General features: G+C 44.8%; 1 protein-coding gene across 4 annotated transcripts in view; it reads left to right on the forward strand.

The window, feature by feature from the left end:
- The window catches only part of Tpx2 (TPX2 microtubule nucleation factor), a 62,490-nt gene extending 43,997 nt beyond the window's left edge, over positions 1 to 18,493 (forward strand). For 3 of the 4 annotated variants that reach the window (XM_037205300.1, XM_037205301.1, XM_028887529.2), the window contains 9 exons: positions 2,679 to 2,847; positions 4,668 to 4,806; positions 6,421 to 6,637; positions 12,927 to 13,022; positions 14,007 to 14,183; positions 15,495 to 15,641; positions 16,431 to 16,542; positions 17,099 to 17,286; positions 18,061 to 18,493. In XM_037205300.1, coding sequence (XP_037061195.1) covers positions 2,679 to 2,847; positions 4,668 to 4,806; positions 6,421 to 6,637; positions 12,927 to 13,022; positions 14,007 to 14,183; positions 15,495 to 15,641; positions 16,431 to 16,542; positions 17,099 to 17,286; positions 18,061 to 18,168 — 1,353 coding nt within the window. In that variant the 3' untranslated portion in view covers positions 18,169 to 18,493. The remainder of the gene's footprint in view (positions 1 to 2,678; positions 2,848 to 4,667; positions 4,807 to 6,420; positions 6,638 to 12,926; positions 13,023 to 14,006; positions 14,184 to 15,494; positions 15,642 to 16,430; positions 16,543 to 17,098; positions 17,287 to 18,060) is intronic. The other variant, XM_037205302.1, reaches the window with a different exon arrangement.
- The last annotated feature ends 1,533 nt before the right edge of the window (positions 18,494 to 20,026 follow it).

Below are 20,026 nucleotides of genomic sequence, written 5' to 3' on the forward strand. Positions count from 1 at the left end.
GATTGTTCCACAGCACCTCATCTCCAATAGAAGACAGTGATGACTGCAAATGTGAGGGTTTAGGGTCATCATAGCCTCTGGTGGTGCTCTGTTAGTAAAACCGGACACACACAGTGTGAGAGGTATGCCCCAACCCTCATCAGGGATCAGGGAGTTTACTGTGAGATGTCTCCTGGGAATGTCAGAAGCTACACCTGTAGAGTCTCACCAGCCTGACTGCCTAAACATGAGCTGAACAAGGACAACCTAGCACGGGTGAGGGAAAGGTCAGGAGGCCTCAGTCCTCTACAAAGAACTGCAAGTAACGAAGGAGTGCTGAGAACTGGAGAAATAGTTTTCTCAGGGAAGAGCACATCAGTTGGTTATCCAATACGAAGGGTCAGCCTGGAAACATACATACAAATAATATTATACAGACTGTCTTAGTTAGGGTAACTATTGCTGGGATGAAATGCCATGACCAAAGAAAATCGAGAGGAAAGGATTTATTTGGCTTACACTTCCACAACACTGTTCATCACTGAAGGAAGTCAGGATAGGAACTCAAACAAGGCAGGATCTTGGAGGGAGGAGCTGATTTAGAGGCCATGGAGAGGAGCAGGAGCTGCTTACTGACTTGCTCCCTATGGCTTGCTTAGCCTCTTTTCTTATAGAACCCGGGACCATCTGCCTAGGAACGACTACCCACAATGATCTGGGCCCTCAACATCCATCATTAATTAAGAAAAAAACAGCCGGATCTTATAGAGGCAATCTCAATAGAGGGTCCCTCCTTTCAGATAACTCTAGCTTGTGTCAAGTTGATATAATACCAGCCAGCACACAGACTGAGCAGGTTATATATAGGAATATACATGTATGTATGTAACAGTTAATGAAAAAAGAGGCTGTAAATCTGAAAGGGGGGTGGATATGGGAGGCTTTGGAGGGAGGAAAGGAGAGGGGGAAATGAAGTAATTATGTCAGAAATGAAGGAAAGAAGTTAAATCTAGAGCCATGTGAGCATGGTTGACACCTAGTTTAACCTGCAAGAGACATTAGCTAATTGATAAAGGAGATTAGAACCAGGGGCTAGGTATTGGCATAAAGGTTTTAGGACCTGTTCTTTCAAAACCTTGCTAAACATCAACTGGGGGGGGGGGGCAGGGCGGGAATCCTAAGAAAAGCCTGTTGTCTACAACGTTGAGTCCCAGATCTCTCAGACCTTATGTGAAAACTGCGGTTGGAGTGGACCGCTCATATTGTCTTCAGTTTTTTGTTTAGTTTTGTTTTCTTTTTTCTTTTGGTTTTTAGAGACAAGGTTTCTCTGTGTAGTCCTGGCTTTCCTGGAACTTGCTCTGTATACCAGACTGGACTTGAACTCATAGAGATCCCTCTGCCTCTGCCTCCCTGAGTGCTAGGATTAAAAGTATTCGCTACCACTGTTCTGCATTTTTTTTTTTTAATTTTACAGAGAGTAGTAGTTAATCTTAACTGTAGAGCCATCTCTCCATCTAGTTTAGTTATTGTTGTTTTAAGACAGGGTCCCATTTAGTTTAGGCTTGCCTTAAACTTACTGTGTAGCTGAGGATGACCTTTGAATTCCTGATCCTCCTGCCTTCACCTCCCCAACAATGGGATGGTGGGGTGCACCACCACTCCTGACTTCAGGCAAGGTTTTATTTTTAAATACTTTTAATACTTATTTTTCTTGTAGTATTTGTGTTTTGAGTGTATGCCATATATGTGTGGGTGATAGTGGAGGTTAGAAGAGGGAGTGGGAATTCCATAATTGGAATTAGAGGTGTTTGTCTAAGTCACCTAAAGTGGGTGCTGGGAATTGAACTCGGGGCCTACAGAAGAACAGCAGGTGTTCTTAACCACTGAGCTACCTCTCCATCCCCCCAAATGATTTATTTATTTTATGTGTACATGTGTTTGGTCTGCATGGATGTTTATGCATCATATGTATGACTGGTGCCCACGTGTCCAGTTTTATTAGCAGAGCACCACCAGAAGCAATGGTGATGCTAAATCATCATTCTGGAACTAGCAAGCCGCTCACATTTGTAGTCACCATTGTCTTTTATTTGAGATGAGGTTGTACTCTGTGGCCGGTCTTGAGTCAATCTTAAAGCCTGAATTCGTTGCTGCCTCTTTAGAAATATGCCCTGGAGTTTTGCTTCCTTTCAAAAGAGGCAGGTGGATTTCTTGTGAGTTAAAGGCAGCCTGCTCTACATAGTGAGTTCCAGGCCAACCAGGGCTACACAGAGAGACCTAACTTAAAAAATTCATTAAAAATAGATAAAAAGTTAATGATCCACCGTGGGGGTAGGCTTTCGTATCAGTCAGTTTGAGGGTCTATGTGGAGAGAGCTAAGTTAGGCTTCTGCCTGACCTGATGCAGACCCAGCAGCCCATGCCAGTTTTGTGTGCTTTTACCTTTCCTTTCTCTTTCCCTTTGAATTCTACAAAACTTGCTCTTGACTGGTTCAAAGCATTATAGACTTGGGGAAAACTGCATATGTACTATTATAAAACAATCTCCTAAGTGCCAGATTTTTCAAAGAAGAAACATGATGTCAGACTGTGTAACCCTTGCCGAAGGACTGATAAGTGTAAGGATCCTGGCTCCACCACACCTGAACATGTGCTGGCGGTAGATCCCATTTCATTTGCTGACACCTTTTCTCTTCACAGGCCCGAGTGACTAAAGGATGCACCATTGTTAAGCCATTCAATCTGTCCAAAGGAAAGAAGAGAACATTTGACGAAGCCGCTTCTCAGTATGTGCCCATTGCACAGCAGGTCGAAGCCTTCCACAGACGAACCCCTACTAGATACCACCTGAGGAATAAGAAGGACGAGAGTAAGTCTGCTCCAGCACTTATCGGGCCGGGCCTCCGCCATCCCTGCACAGCAGCAGTGATCCTCAGGAGGAGGAGGGGGAGGGGGAGGAGGAGGGGCGCAAAGGCTGACAAGTGTGTGTAGACTGGGTGGGGCACACATGAGAGGATCTCAGTTGTTTCTGTCTTTATGAAAGTAATTTCTACAAGAGCATAAAATCTGCAGGTTGAAAATAATTGCCGGGTGTGGTAACTCACCTTTAGTCCCAGCACTCGGGTGGCAGAGGTAGGCAGATCTCTGAGTTTGAAGCCAGTGTGGTCTACCAAGCAGGTTCCAGGACAGCCACTACACAGAGAAACCTTATCTCAAAAAAACCAAAGAAAAGAAAATAATGTAAAATAACTTATCAGGAGATATGTATGGCTAAGCTGGACTGGTGTGCATGCTTGTAGTTCCAGCATTTGGGAGGTAGGGCAAGGCCAGTTTGGTCTAAATAGTGATTTCAAGGCTAGCCTGTGCTACAAAGAACGCATATTCAAAACAAAAACAAATATGGCTAATATTTTGGATAAAACAGGATGTATTTTTGAGCTATCTAAAAGTTTTCTCTTCCTAGTAAGCATTGGTTAGCACTTTGTTTTAGGTGGCTACATGAGTTACTTTTAATGTAGTATTTCTCTGTTTTCTTTTTGCAGTGCTGAGGATTCAGCCTTAGACCTTGTGCATGCTAGGCAGGCACTCTACCAATGTACTCCATTCTCAACCCTAACTACAGTGTTTCTTAACACTACTACTACAGTCTGACATTTTATACTATGAAAATTGTTTTTATCTTCATGGAATTAAGTTCTCACCTAGTCAAAGCTTCATAGTCAGAATCTGTTCAAAAGAGAACCCAGTAAATGAATTAGATAATTAATTTTTCTCACTGTTATATAAGGTCTAGATAGAAGAATTCATTTTCAGTAATTATGAAAATTGTCAGGTTTGTTACCGACCAGGGAAATCAGTAGCCTCGGTGAGCGTTGGTAATGCTCTAAATCAGCGGTTCTCAACCTATGGGTCATGACCTCTTGGGGGTTGAATGACCCTTTCACAGAGGTCACCTAAGACCATCGGAAAATGTAGATATTTGTATAAAAGCTAATAACGGTAACAAAAATACAGTTAGGAAGTAGCAACAAAAATAATTTTCTGGTTGGGGGTTGCCAGGACATTAAAGGGTCACAGCGTTAGCTGAGAACCGCTGGTCTGAATGCTAACATTCTGGAGCAGTTGTTCTTGCTCTTTTGTCTGACTTTCTCCAGCTGTCTGTCAGACTTCCTTCTTCTTTGCATCTCTGTTTGGTGTAGCTCTATAGTGAGGTTGGTTTGAAAGTTGAAATGTAGCCTAGGTTGGGAATCAACTATTGATCCTCCTGCCTCAGCTTCCTAAATGCTGGGATGACAGGCATGTACACCATACCTGGCTTTACCATTGACTTGCTTTGACACAGATGTTTGTTGTGAAATTCATGAAGTTGGGAATTACTCATAGGTTTGTAAAGGTCTGGTGTCTGAAAACAGTAATAAAAACATTGTCAACAACAAGCAAAATAGTTGGTATTGTCAGTAGAAAGGCCTGTGCAGTGGCACAGAACCCCATGGGGCTCGGCTAGACCTTTAGTGCAGAGATGGCAGACGAATTCACCCTTGGATAAGGGTGGTGGGAGGGAGGGAGGGAGGGAGGGAGGGAGGGAACATCTGTAGGTTGAGAGCACAAAGCCTGGCGCTTTGTTGGGCCCGCACTTACAGGTGAACTGGATCTTGGGGAACTGAGCAAATGTCTGATTTTGCTTTACAGACTTGTTACCCTCCAGACCTGTGACCAAGATCTCAAGAGACCCCCAGACTCCCATATTGCAAACCAAATACCGTGCGAGGCTTGTGACCTGCAAAAGCACAGCAGAACAGGAGGCTGAGGAGTTGGAGAAACTGCAGCAGTAAGTCCACTTCCTCTATGAGGAGCGCTAGTAAAACCTGCCTGGCTGCTTCCGGCCTACAGGGCAGCCGTTGCTGCCACTTCTCACGGTGGCTCTGTCGGCTGTGCTCCTTCCTGTCTCTGAATGAAAGTGGGAACAGGGAGGTGCCCTGGAGCAGAAGCTGGTGAAAATCCAATGCAGAAGTGGGGATGGCAGAACTTACTTTTGGATTCCAATTTAGGACTAAGGTTGGTCTAGACCTTACCTCTTCCTGACTTTCAAAGGATTTTTACAGCTTTACTCTTGGGAAAGGCTGGGACTTAGTGTAGTCAGCACTGAAACTTGCCTGCCAAGATCATCCCTGATCTTTGTGGTGTTGGGGGTGAAACCCAGGACCTTTGTGCAGGTAAGACAAACACTGCTGTTGAGCTATACCCCAGCCCTTTTTAACTTAGAGCCTCACTGAGTTGCTTGTGCTGGCGTTTTAGCCAAGGTGTGTTCTAGTTGTTATCCAATTCTCTTGCCTAGGCCTGAATTGCTGGGATTACAGACCATGTTACCAGCGTTGGCTCTATCTTTTTTAAAGACAGGGTTTCAAAGTTGCTATTAGCAAAGATGACTTTGATTTTTTAAAATTTTTATTTTATATTTATGGGAGGTTTGCCTTAATGCAGTATCTGCACCACTGGCATGCCTGGTGCCCAAGGAAGCCAAAAGAAGATGTTGGACCCTCTTGTAGATGAACAGTCTTATTAAATAAGAAACACAGAGCCAATTGCAGAGTTAAAAGCCCAAGAGGTCAGAGCAGTAGCTGAGAGCTGAGCTTATTCTTCACTGGCACTGCTGTCCTTCCTCTCTGCCAGAGCTCTACTTCCTGTGTGTCTGTCTTTTTATTGACTTTCTGTTCTGCCTTCTCATCGTTTGTAAACCCAACCACATGACCTCCTCGTCACTGCCCATCTATACAGACCTCCAGGTCTTTTATGGTTGGTATTGAGATTAAAGGCGTGTGTCTCCATGCTGGTGGTATCCTTGAACACATAGAGATCTGCCTGTCATGTGATTGGGATTAAGGGCGTGTGCTACCACTGCCAGACTTATGCTGTGGCTTGCTATTAGCTCTGAAACCCAGGCAACTTTATTTATTAACATACAAATAAAATCACATTTCAGCACAAATAAAATATCACCATACCCTCTGGAACTGGAGATGGTTACAAATGGTTGTTTGCTGTGGGTGCTGGGAACTGAGGCTTTTTGGAGTAGCAGCCAGTCCTTTAACCCCCAAGCCAGCTCTCCAGCCCCAAACTTGAGTTTCTGGTCCCCTGTCTCTCTGCCTTCTGAATGCTAGGGTTACCGGTGCCTGTCGTCAGGGAGCCCCAAGTCCCTGTCTCTGCCTTCTGAATGCTAGGGTTACAGGTGCCTGTCGTCAGGGAGTCCCAAGTCCCTATAGGAATTTCTGGCTGCTTCATTTACTCTTCTCAGGAGGTGAAGAAGATGAGATGGAGAGGAGAGATTTTGCTGCACAGGGTGGATTATCTTATCGCTTATTTAATAGGTGTTGTTCTACTTTGTGTAGTTTTTGTTTAATTTAAAAAGCCTTTTGTGTTTATTATTTAAATTCTCTCTTTACAGATATAAATTCAAAGCCCGGGAACTTGATCCCAGAATTTTTGGAAGTGGCCCCATCTTGCCCAAGAGACCTCCTGTTAAACCTCCCACTCAGCCTATTGGTTTTGATTTAGAAATTGAGAAACGAATTCAGGATCGAGAGTCAAAGAAAAAGTCAGAGGACGAACACTTTGAGTTTCATTCCAGACCTTGCCCCACTAAGATCTTGGAAGATGTCGTGGTAAGAATAGTTGAGGTGTGGGAGCTGGCAGAAGTGTTCTGTACTAAAAATCTGCCCATTCACAAATGCTCAGGTTGGTACTGTGAGTAGGTCGTCATTGTATCAGGCTGGAGATGACAAAAAGATCCAGCAGAACTGTCTTTTGGCCTTAGGATTTCAAGTCTAGTAAGAGGCAATGTGTGGGTAAATAATAAAAGACTCCTATGAGGTTGTGTTCTAAAAGAGATGCAGTTTTTTCCTTTTGGTTTGTTTTTTTCAAAACAGGGTTTCTCTGTGTAGTCCTGACTGTCCTGGAACTCACTTTGTAGTCCAGGCTGGCCTCAAACTCACAGAGACCCACCACCTCTGCCTCCCGAGTGCTGGGATTAAAGGCACCCGGCAAGAGGTGGGGTTTAAAGGGCTGCAGAACTGGAGAAAAGGGAGGAAACTTCAGAGAGTGCTTTGTAGAGGAGCAACCATTGATGATGTGTAGTAGAGGTGACATCCTTGTGTTGTCATTGTGTTGCTGTGATGGCTGACACATGTCCCTTTTCATACGGAGTCATCCCTCAGTATCTGCAAGATTGCCATCGGAACCTTGCATAGGTAACCAAGATCTGTAAATGCTCAAGTCTCATAACATATAAACTAGAACAGCATATACTATTTAAATAATGAATCTTTCCTTTGAGAAGGGGTCTTGCTTTGTTGCCCAGGCTTGTCTTAACCTTCTGGGACACAGAGACGTCCTTGCCTCAGCCTCCTGGCAGCCAGGACTGCAGATTGCATGCACTGTGCTGGCCTTCTGTGTGCTGTCTTTGCCTTTGCTTGTTTTAGAGTCGCCCGTGAGGGGCGGTGATAGATTGTTTTGTTTATTCCATTTCCTTGCATTAGACCAAAAGCAAACTCAAGTTACATTTCCAAGGCTTTATAAAAATCATGATTGTACCTAGAAATAATCACCATTTCCTCTTTAACTGAAAGCTTTTCTTCATATGGCGCCCCCATTCTCCCGACCCCTGTGTGTGTGTGTGTGTGTGTGTGTGAGAGAGAGAGAGAGAGAGAGAGAGAGAGAGAGAGAGAGAGAGAGAGAGAGAGAGAGAGGAGAGAGAAGGAAGGTAGGACCAAATCTGTGAGGTGCTGAAGGAGAGTGCTGCCTGGCCAGCTTTCAGAATCCTTTGGGTCTCTTCTTACATAAACAGATTCCCAGCCCTGGCATTCTGATTTGCTGAGTTCAGGTCAGAGAGCTCTCAGGTGAACGAACAATAGGGTTCCTGACTCAGTAAATGGTCCTGTTGATGATAGTGAAATGTACCTCTTAGTGCTTGTGCTGTCTTGAGGGGGTTTTATTTTATTTTATTTTATTTTATTTTATTTTATTTTATTTTATTTTTTTAAGTAAATCCTTTATTATTATTTTTTTAAACAATTTATTTATTTTATGTGCATTAGTGTTTTGCCTGCATGTATGTCTGGGTGAGGGTGTCGGATCCCCTGGAACTGGAGTTACAGACAGTTGAGAGCTGCCATGTGGGTGCTGGGAATTGAACCGGGGTCCTCTGTAAGAGCAGTCAGTGCTCTTAACCACTGAGCCATCTCTCCAGCCCCCTGAGGTGTTCTTGTTTTTTGTTTTGAGACAGGCTCTCACTATGTAGCCCTGGCACATAGAAGAGACATTAGATATATTCTTTTCTCTCTCTTTCTTTTGTTTTTTGAGACAGGTCTCTCAATGTAGTCTTGGCTGTCCTAGAACTCCTTGTGGAGATCAGGCTGGCCCAGAACTCACAGAAATCCACCTGCTTTTGCCTACCACATGCTGGGATTAAAGGCATGGGCCACCACACTGGCTTAGAGGTATTCTTTTCTGTAGCTAGAGTTTTCCTGCCTTGCCCACAGTCAGGACAAATCTTTGTCACCCACCAGTCCCACAGCCGCTCAGACCCAACCAAGTAAACACAGAGACTTACATTGCTTACAAACTGTATGGCCGTGGCAGACTTCTTGCTAACTGTTCTTATAGCTTAAATTAATACATTTCTATAAATCTATACCTTGCCACGTGGCTCTTGGCTTACAGGCATCTTTTCATGCTGCTTGTCAGGGTGACGGCTGGCAATGACTCCTGCCTTCCTGTTCTTTTATTTCTCCTCTCTGTTAGTCCCGCCTATACTTCCTGCCTAGCGACAGGCCAATCAGGTTTTATTTATTGACCAATCAGAGCAACTTGACATACAGACCATCCCACAGCACAGCCAAGTGCAGACCATCTCAGACACCTGCACTCAAGCCCGTGGTCCTAATCATCCTCTACGCTGACCTGCTGGGTAAAGCCACGAGGAACCCGAGAACAGGCTCCCACAGGACATACAGAACATCCCACAGCACTTTTCCATCTTCTTCTTTTTTTTTTTTTAAGAGAACTCAGCTTTAAGAAGGAAGGGATGTGGACACAGCTGTGCTCCTGTGTGCTCTTACAGTGCTTCGGGAGATACAGTGAGTGTGGCGTGCTACTTGTGAACAAGGAGGAGCAGTTAAATCCCTGAGAAGCAGTCATGCAGACAGTTTGTAGTGGGAACCAATCCTCATAATTTGGCAAAGGAAAAGTTCTGTAAGAAATCGGAGAAGGGGGTTTCCTCTTCTTTGTTTCACCCTTGTGATTGACAGACGGCAAAGGCAGTGGAAAGATGGCCTTGAGTAGTGGAGGACTCGGGGCAGAGGCGGTGTGATGGAGCCTTGAGCACGAGGGTATGGAATGGAAACTTGCTGCGGGTACCTGGTGGGGCCTGCAGTGTCGGCAGAGCTGGGAAGAGGATCGATCTGCTGTTTCAGGGATGGCTCAGGGACAGCAGCAGGTTGTCCAGCTTCTTTTTGTGTAGTCTTCGTGTTGAAATGATGTTACTGGTGAGATCCTAAGAGTACTGAGCCAGGCCAGAGAGCGCATCCCAGGGCACTTGGGGCATTTCCGGCCCCATCATCTTTCCAAGCACACTGTCCACTTGTAAACGCCCAGTCCCTTTCCCGCCACACTGCCTACTGAGGGAGACTCTCCCTAATTTACTCTTAGCAGCAGCAGCATCCACTGGCTTTCTTTAGAACACTGATGAAGATTAAGATGTATTTCAGTTACTACTTGTTTATTGTCTCGTTTTTCTTCTACTGGAAGATAGAACAGGGAACTTGTGTGTCCATGTTATAATACACTTTGTATCCTACCCAGTGCCTGACCTGGTGACTCATAGCACAGGCACACTAACGTTAGATACCCCTGTGAGTGACATTATCAGCTGGTGTGCACCAGCTTGTGTCTGTAATCTGTGCTAGACACTGGGAGCTCAAAGGTGGGCTGAGGCAGGCACTTGTCCTCAAAGCTAGAGGAGGCTGGTAGAACAGACCACGTGCTTTCACCACCAGCTCTTACGGTAGGTGCTGAGCGTAAGGTTTCAGCTCTGAGGGAGAGGTTCCCCTGTACAAGTGTCACAGCTCTGAGGGGAGAGGTTCCCCTGTACAAGTGTCACAGCTCTGAGGGGAGAGGTATCCAGGCAGTTGGGAGCCAAAGACTACCACAAAGTCACACCACACAACAAACCTCACACGAGAGATTTTTTGGGAGAGGGTGGCTGCCTCTGCTCAGTTGAGAAGCAACAGAGAACTGAGCAGGAGACAGGCTTCTCTAGGGCTTCTTGAGGGAGGAACTTTCTAGGGTAGAGATTTCCAGGTTGGGGATTGGTGGGTTTTGAGCTCAGGGATTGGTAGGTTTTCAAACCAAAAAAGTGAGCTTGTTGGATCACTTACCCTACACCAAAGGTTCTCAACCTGTGGGTCACAACCCATTTGAGGATCACCTGACCCTTTCACAGGGGTTTCTTAAAACCATGGGGAAACACAGATTTACATTCATAGTAGCAAAATCAGAGTTATGAAGTAGCAGTAGGAAATAATTTTGTAGTTGGGTCAGCACAGCCTGAGGAGCTGTATTAAATGGTTGCAGTATTAGGAAGGTGGAGAACCACTGCTCTACACTATGGAGAAGGCAGAGGGATGCAAATGTCAACATTCCTGAGCCTCAAGGAACTTAGAATTGAAATGTAAAAATAACAGAAAGGGGGCTGGAGAGATGGCTCAGCGTTTAAAAACACTGGCTGTTCTTCCAGAGGTCCTGAGTTCAATTCCCAGCAACCACATGGTGGCTCCCAACCATCTGTAATGGGAACTGGTGCCCTCTTCTGGCCTGCAGGCAGAACACTGTATACAAAATAAATCTTAAAAAAAAAATAAAATAACAAAAAGGAAACTTCTGTGTCTGGAAATTGTATTTCTTTTTCTTTGTTTCTAATTGAGTCCCTAGTTGGCTTTGACTTTAGTGGAGATGGGATTTGTTTAAATAGTTGCTGCAAAGATTATTTTTCTTTCTCTCTCTTTTTCTTTCTTTTTTCTTTTTTTCTTTTTTTTTTCTTTTCTTAAGACTCAGGTAGCCCCTGGAACTGGCTTTGTAGATCAGGCTGGTTTTGAATTCACAGAGATCAGTCTGCCTATGCCTCCCAAGTGCTAACCATAATTTTTTTATGAAGTTTTTTGTATTGTAGTACTTATTTGTTTGTCTGCTTTGTGTGTGTGTGTGTGTGTGTGTGTGTGTGTGTGTGTGTGTGAAGGTCAGAGGACTTTCCTACCATGTGGGTTCCAGGAATGGGACCCTCTGGTTATGATGCTTGACAAGCCAGCACTTTTACCCCTGAGCCGTCTCATGGACTGCCCAAAGATGGTTTCCTTCTTTGTTCTTAAAAAGTTTGTTTTATTTATATGTGTGTACCTTGGAGGTCAGAAAGGACTGTGTGATTCCTTGGAGTTACAGGTATTTATAAACTTCTGATACGGATGCTGGACTCAGCTCCTCTAAGGCCCCCCGCCCCCAGCCATCTCTCCAGCCCCCCAAGATCATTTCTTACAGAACATCTTTTCCTTTCTGTTGATTCCACTGCGAACTGTCTGTGTGGCTGCTGCTTAGGGGTACCATTGCTCCTCTGTACCACAAGCACCTCCCACTCTCGCTGTATCATGGTTGGATGCAGAGAAAGGTCCAAAAATGAAAGGGGTGGGTATCGCAGGACTGAGTGAGTCCTTAGATAGTAAATTGCTTTGTTTTGTGAACTTCTGGCTAGGAGGCTGTTGGTGTGCCTGCATGCATGTGGGAAACAGATGGACCAGAGCAGAGCCCTGGCCTGCTGGGCTTTCTTTCCATGTCATGTAATCCTGGTGCAGTTCACCACGGCAAAACACTAACGCACATAAAATAAAAAATAAATGTGAAAGAATCATGTGAAAGCATATTAATCACAAACTCTGATGACTGGATTGCCTGTGCTAGTGATAGCAGTCTTTAGAAAACAGAAAATCTGAGGCTAGAAAGACAGCTCAGCAGTTAAGAGCACTCGTGACTCTCGGAGGACCTGGGTTGATTCCCAGCACCCACAAGTAGTTCGCTGCCATCCACAGCTCCAGTTCCAGGGTACCCAACACCCTCTTCTGACCTTCTCTGGCACCAGGCGTGCACATACATACATGCAGGCCAATATTCATACACGTAAAACAAAAAAGGAAGTACAATAAACTTTTGCATGGCATGTACAATCAACTACAGTTCCGAGTTCTGCATCTGTGAATTCAACTAACCATGGATGGAAAATATTTAGGAAAAAATTAATTTGTACCAATCATGTACGAACTTCTTTCCTTGGCTAATATTCCCTACATAATATAATAAATTCATATAATAAAATCATAATGAGGTGGAATAAATGATAAAATAAATATATTGAATACATTTTTATCATGTTAGGTATTATGAATAATATAGTAATGACATAAAATATGTGAGAAGATGTGCATAGGTTATATGCAAATACTGCACCCTTTTGTTTAAGGGATTTCCACGTTGGTCAGGTTTGGTTTCCAGGAGTGGGGCTTCTGGAGGTCCTGACCGTGCTACAGTGGAGGCCTCTGTTGTCTCGGCACACGAACCTTTCTTAAGGCATCTTAATTCCCCTTAGTTGTTTGTTTTTGTCTGTGTGTGTGTGTGTGTGTCTTTGTGTGATGTTTGATTAGGAGTGTCAGTACTTGCATTCTCATGTAGAAGTTAGAAGACAACTTTGGGAGTTGGCTCTCTCCTTCCACCATGGGTTATGGGATCAAACACAGGTCAGGCTTGTTGGCAAGTGCCCACTCATGTGGGTTTTATCTTCCAGGCCTGGGTTTTAGTGTTCCATGTAGCATACTGGAAATTGTTCTGGGATGTCTAATTGTGTGCTCCTTCTAGGGTGTTCCTGAAAAGAAGGTAATTCCAGCCACTGTCCCCAAGTCACCGGTTTTTGCACTGAGGAACAGGATGCGAGTGCCCACCAGAGAAGATGAGGTGATTTCCCTGGGGGAGGGCATCTCCTTTTCCCTCTGTGTCCTAACCAGTCTGAGTCCTAACCAGTCTTTACTTTTATGGGGCCCAAAGGCAATCAGCTCTTGTCTGGAGTTATCTGTAAGAATGATGTGAACGATCATCTGTTTTGTTCCTCTGAGAGCAATTGGTAAGGTGTGACTCTGGGCTTTCAGTGATAATGGCTTACAGTCCATGAAAACAGCAGGAAAGTGAAGCATTAGAGACTCGTCTGTTCCGATAGCATCGATCATGATGTCTTTGTAACATGGTCAAGAGTTTCCTGAGTTATTGTCACTGTTCAGTGAGGGACTTTTAAAACATATTGTCCTTGATACCCAGGGGTCACAAAGGTGACTGAGGGTGGTGATTCATGGGACTGTCAAGTGTGAACTGTCATCGATCATCCTAGCTTCTTATTACATCTCCTATTTTATCTATAAATATCCAGAGTTAGGGTAATTTTATAGCAGACCTCAGCATAAACCTTTTTATAGGTTCAGTTGAAACTAAAATACATGGTACTCTTATGTTACTAGCTTGAACCCAAACAACCAACTTGGTCCTATTCTGGGTTTGGCAACCATTAATTCCAGTCACATGTTTTAGTGGAGTCTGGAGTCTGAGTCAGAGTCTAAGGTATAAGTATGCTTACTTAGTACCTTCTGCTCTTCATTTCATTAGTTACTCCAACATTCCTGTAAGGAACTTGAGATTTTTAAAGAGTAATTGTTTTGGTTATTTACCAAATGCTTTTTACATTGCTTTGACCTATGATGTGGTAACTGAATTGGCATTGTCCATCTTTGATAGAAAAGGAATCTAGGTTTCTGTAGTCACACCTTAGGCTGAGTGACTTGCATTAATTAGTGGCTGATCTCATACAGTGCCTTCTGAGTCCACATTCTGAGGTGGGTAGACAGGGGAGACATGAGGATCCTTGTTTGTAAACTGTAGTTTCTCTCTTAGGAAGAGGATAAGCCAGTCGTGATACGAGCTCAACCTGTGCCACATTATGGGGTGCCTTATAAGCCCCATATCCCAGAGGCAAGAAACGTGGAGGTGTGCCCTTTCTCCTTTGATACCCGGGACAAAGAGCGCCAGGTGCAGAAGGAGAAGAAAATAAAAGAAATGCAGAAAGGGGAGGTAGGTGTTTTCATTTTGTAATTTGCAAAATACTATCTTTGGTCCTTCAAAGGGAACCTTTTCTCCCCTGTCTGTCTGTCTGTCTGTTTGTTTGGAGGCAGTGTCTTGCTGTGTAGAACAGACTGGCTTTGAATCTGTGGTTGTCTTCCTGTTTCTGCTTCCAAGTACAGGCATGTATTTATCACTACACCTCATTCAGGGAACTTTTTTTTTTTTTTTCCCAAAGATTTATTTATTATGTATACAGTATTCTGCCTGCATGTGTCCTTGCAGGCCAGAAGAGAGCACCAGATCTCATTACAGATGGTTGTGAGCTACTATGTGGTTGCTGGGAATTGAGCTCAGGACCTCCAGAAGAGCAGTCAGTGATCTTAACTGCTGAGCCATCTCTCCAGCCCCAGGGAACTTTTATACAGAATTACTAAATATATAAAAAGTATAAAAATATACTTTTTAATAAAAAGGTATATGTATACTTCTTATATAAAATTACTATTGAAATCATTGCTTTCCACTGGTGGCCTGCAAGACCCCCTGTGAAATATGTGTTGGGCAAGTAAATTAAGTAACCTGTTTGGCACAAGGAGGCTCATGACTGCCAGTTTTGGAAGTGTTAGGAGGAAAACCTAGGTTTCTTTGGGGTCTAAAAAGGTCCACTGCTTTGCAAACTGACTTTCAGGTCCATACACATATTCCTGTCTTTCGGGTACATATGCATTTCCTGTCTTTCAGGTCCATACACATATTCCTGTCTTTCAGGTACATATGCATTTCCTGTCTTTCAGGTCCATACACATATTCCTGTCTTTCAGGTCTATACGCATATTCAGGATCAAATATTGCTTTATCTCTGTCTCAGTTTGCTTTCTATCTCTGTGATAAAATACCACAACCAAAAGCAGCTTGAGAAGAAGGTTCTTGTTTGACTGTGTTTTCTCAGTTGAAGTTTCCTCTTCCAGGATAACCCTGGCTTGTGTCAAGCTGACAGAATGCTCACCAGCATACTTGCTAAGAGCCTTTTTTGGTTTTGTTTGGCTTTTGAGATATTGTCTCACTATGTAGTCTAGGCAGGTATATTGATTTCCTGATTCTCCGTCATCAGCTCCTGGAGGTCTGGGCTTCTCGGTGTGCATCACCATGTCTGGCAAGAGATCCGTTTAGTGTTCGTCATCTGTCTGTTTTATGCAGACTTGAAGGTGGGGAGGCACTGAAGTCATCAACAGGATCTGATGTCCTCTGTGGGATCGATTTTCCTGTCTTCCTCATTGACCAAAGTTCCTTATGTTACTCTTCTGTTTGCTTTTCCTTTAGGTGCCCAAGTTCAAGGCCCTCCCTGTGCCCCATTTTGACACCATTAACTTGCCAGAGAAAAAGGTGAAGAATGTGACTCAGGCTGAGCCTTTCTCCCTGGAAACAGACAAGAGGGGCGCCTATAAGGCTGAGATGTGGAAACAGCAGGTAGGAAGAGGGGCACAGCTGGAAGGTTGTTTGGTGGTTGGTTGGTGGATGAGTGTGTAGGTGAGTGAGCAGGCCTATAGGTAGGGTGGACTGGTGGGTCGATCCACTATCTATATTGAAATCATCTGGGGTGACAGGTTAATCATTTTAATATATTCTGTGTAAACCAGGAGTCACATCAGTTTTTCTGTAAAATAATATTTATTTTAGGTTTTATAGGTTACATATGACTTCTGTCAGATAATTTATTTCTCTCCCCATTCCCCCCCCCCTTGTATATTTGAACATGTAAAGACTACTCTTAGTTCATCTTGATTTGCCGGAAGGCAGAATTTTGCTCACCTCTGCTTTAGTAGCCGCCTGGTGATGCAAGATTCCTTCTCAGTCAAGAGTTTCTGTAACTCCTTTCTCATCTATTTCCTTAAGTTGGTGCTTTGGTAAAAAACAGGATGGGAGAATTGGTTCTCAATAAGATAGGCTGTTTTTTCAGCATGGTATATGATATAATTGCTCTTTATATCTCATAGTAGGTGACTAAAGACAAGTGATCGATTGTGGTTTGGTGTAACTGGCATCTAATTTTGCCACCATCATTATCCTCTGTCTCTTCTCAAAACCGAAGCTACCCAGGATTTAACTGAGCCTCTGGGTCGAACTACTCACTTATAGGAAATCAAGGGCTGGGAAGGGCTGTCTTCCTAACGAGGCAGTCCAGAACCTTCCGGCTGTGCGTTCCTGCACAGTGGTCATGAAACGTGTTCAGCTGTCTCACAGACTTCTCTCCCACAGCTAGAAGAAGAGCTGAAGCAACAGAAGGAAGCAGCTTGCTTCAAGGCTCGGCCAAACAACGTCATCTTCCAAGAGCCCTTTGTTCCCAAAAAAGAGAAGAAATCGGTTGCAGGTAGTATTTTATGTACTATTGGGGGTTGGGACAGAATGTCAGACTTTCCAGGGGGTGCTAGGACTTGCTGTGTCAACAAGAAATGTCTTCCCTGAGAGGACGGGAGCTTCTTCCCTTAGACCAGCCTTCTGCTCTTGTTGAGGCCACAGCTCCCTTAAGTTGTCGACTGTGTTGGGGCAGACACAGTCACAGGCTCTCCACCCCCAGCAGGGGACAAGTGGAGGAGGGAAAGGTGCTGGGGTTTCTTAGGCACTGGGCAACATGGCAGGGGGTTGGGATTCTTCTCCTTCTGTGTTAAGATTCCCGTGGGGAGAGCGGCATGCAGTGCTGAGCAGCCCCATCGCCTCACTGGGTCTTGCTTTGTCTCGTTACACTAAATGACTTCCATAGGCCTGTCCAGCTCTCCTCAGCATCCCAAGTCTGCAAGTGACTTCAGTCCACACTTCTTCGGTAGCTTTTGGGGGCTAGCCATGTCTTTCCACTTGGCCTAGTCCTGGGGGGCTAGGTTTATGGAGTACTGCATGTGCATCAATATTGTCTCTGTTTGTGTGCTCAGAGAACCTTTCTGGTTCTCTAGTTCAGGAACCCTTTCAACTGGCCACTGAGAAGAGAGCCAAGGAGCGGCAGGAGTTGGGAAAGAGAATGGCTGAAATGGAAGCCTGGAAAATGCAGCAGTTGGAAGAAGTCAGGCAACAAGAAGAGGCGCAGGAAAAGGAGGAGCTAGCCCGGCTACGGAAAGAACTGGTAATAAAATTTTTTGTTTTTTTCAGATATGAGTGTTTTTTTGACTACATATATGTCTGTGTACTGCTTGCATGGAGTGTCCATGGAAGCTAGAAAAGGGCATCAGATCTCCTTGTTTCTTTTTAAATATTACATTTATTTTTTTAATTTTTAAAAGATTTATTTATTAATTTATGCATATAAGTGTTTTGCTTGCATGTATGTGTATCCACCATGTGTGTACGTGGTGCCCTCAGAGGTCAGAGGAGGGTGACAGAACCTGGGACTAGAGTTGCAGATGGTTGTGAGCCACCATGTGGGTGGTGGGAATTGAACCTGGGTCCTTTGGAAGAGCAATCAATGCACTTAACCACTGAGCCATTGCTCCAGCCCCTAGCACAAATTTTTGACTTGTGACTGTCTTCTACAGTTGAGGAAGGCTCTGTCACTCTCCCTAGCAATTTACACAGAGGATAAGTTGGACATTCTTTTTTTTTTTTCAAAGTTCAATAATCATTTTTAATGTATGGATGGAATATCTAAGAAACCTGGTACTCCATGAGAGGTGAAGTGCATATATTACAAGTTGGACATTCTTAGTGAGTGGCCCAGTGAGCAAGAGTAGGAACCTGTTTGGGCACCATAGTTCTCCATTTTACTGTGCCCTCCTTCCTTACATTTGTAATTGGGATCTGCAAACCTTTCCATCCATTTTCCTGTAAGAGACAAAAGCAGACAGGTACGCACAGTTCTGCAGCGTCCTTCTCGGCAGTAACCTTGCTTCCCTGCTCCCAGGTGCACAAGGCGAATCCAATCCGCAAGTACTCAGCGGTGGAGGTGAAGTCAAGTGAGCTGCCGCTGACCGTGCCCGTGTCTCCCAAGTTCTCCACCCGCTTCCAGTAGGAGCTCTGCAGCACCCCGGGCCTGAGAGCCCTTTTCAGACTCACCACCACGTGTGGCAGTGGACCTGTGTGTGGCAGTGACAACTGAACGCACGCCATTGTTCTTGAAGATCATTGTACGCAGTTTTGAAACTAGTGAGACATCACTCATTTAGGCTTTAATCAGACTTCTCGTAGTTACCTCCTTTCGGCATCAGTTGGTCCTTTACTATTGGTCTTCTAGAACTTTAAGTGTTTGTTTTAGCACAGTCTTTTTTCCTCTTAATCCTCTCCACTCCTCTTTTATATGTATATTTTAAGCATAAAATAAAGAGCGTTAAACTCTGGACTGATTTCAGTCAGTGTAAATGGAAGCAGTCAGTCTGTCGGATTTATTCTTCTTTGTTCAGAATGCGTGTGTGGTTAAGGAGCCTGTGCCGAGGGGCAGGGACCTCCTTAATGGCACCGAGGCAGGTGACTGTGTGGACCCCCCCAAAAGCCTTCGGCAAAGCTGCTGTTGAAGCATGTTCTTTTTTTTTTTTTTTTTTTTTTTTTTTTTTTTTTGGTTTTTCGAGACAGGGTTTCTCTGTGTAGCTTTGCGCCTTTCCTGGAACTCACTTGGTAGCCCAGGCTGGCCTCGAACTCACAGAGATCCGCCTGCCTCTGCCTCCCGAGTGCTGGGATTAAAGGCGTGCGCCACCAACGCCCGGCGAAGCATGTTCTTTACTGTTGGTGCTGACCAAGGAATAACACAGGCTACATTTTCAAACATGACTTGGTCACAAGCATTTATTCGGCTCACTGTTTTCCAGGAATGAAGTCCATCCTCCGGGCGGAGATGACCCGGTGATGCGGTTCAGTCTGTGGCAGGGTCTGAGAGCTCCTTTTGACCAGAAAGCACAACTCAGGCTGGAAGTTAAGACAGGTCTGTCACCTCCACAGGCCTGTCCCTGGTGGCTTACATTCCCCGGCTGGGCCACAGGCCAAAGGTTCTACAGCCTCCCAAAGCAGCGGCAGGCTAGGAAGAAGCAGCAGCTTTGGGACACTTTACATCCAAACCACAGTGCTCCACCTGTGGCCCACAGGCGCTCGCCAAGGTGCAAGTTCACGTATTTCAACTTCAGAAGTTTCCATGGTCGCTTTTTTTCTTCCTGAGATGTGTTGGTTTTATTTTATATGGATTTTGTTGTTGTTGTTTTTTGTTTTTCGAGACAGGGTTTCTCTGTGTAGCTTTGCGCCTTTCCTGGAACTCACTTGGTAGCCCAGGCTGGCCTCGAACTCAACAGAGATCCGCCTGACTCTGCCTCCCGAGTGCTGGGATTAAAGGCGCGCGCGCACACGCACGCACACACACACACACACACACACACACACACACACACACACACCCCTTGGCACTGTTTCAGCCCCTGCAAATCCAGAGGGGAACAAAAGCAACAGAAGACGCTTGTTTGTACTTTAATCAGAGAGACGGACAATGGGCACATGCCTGTGCTTTCTGTCTGTGGTAGGGTAGCCTGGTGGCAGGGGAGCCTTTGCCATTTCCATGAGGCTGTTGCCAAGTGGCTTCTAGGAAGGGGGCAGCTGTAGCTTGGGCTTGAGTTTGCAGGGGAGATGGTAAGCACAGTTGGATTCCGAGTGGTTTTATTTTAATGTTTAAGGGTGCGTGCCCTCAGAGACCAACAGATCCCCTGGAGCTGGAGTTACACACAGTTGAGCCTCCTTGGCCTGGGTCCTTCACCAGAGCAGTGTGTGCTCCTGACCAGATCCATGGCTCCAGCCCTACTTTGTTGCTAACAGATTGGATGTGGAGATAACAAAGCAAGGCCTATTCTCGGGGTGCAGGGAATCTAGTTTTATACCAGCCCTTGGATTTTGCT

Source organism: Peromyscus leucopus, chromosome 4 (genome assembly GCF_004664715.2).
Source record: "Peromyscus leucopus breed LL Stock chromosome 4, UCI_PerLeu_2.1, whole genome shotgun sequence".
NCBI classification, from domain to species: Eukaryota; Metazoa; Chordata; class Mammalia; order Rodentia; family Cricetidae; genus Peromyscus; species Peromyscus leucopus.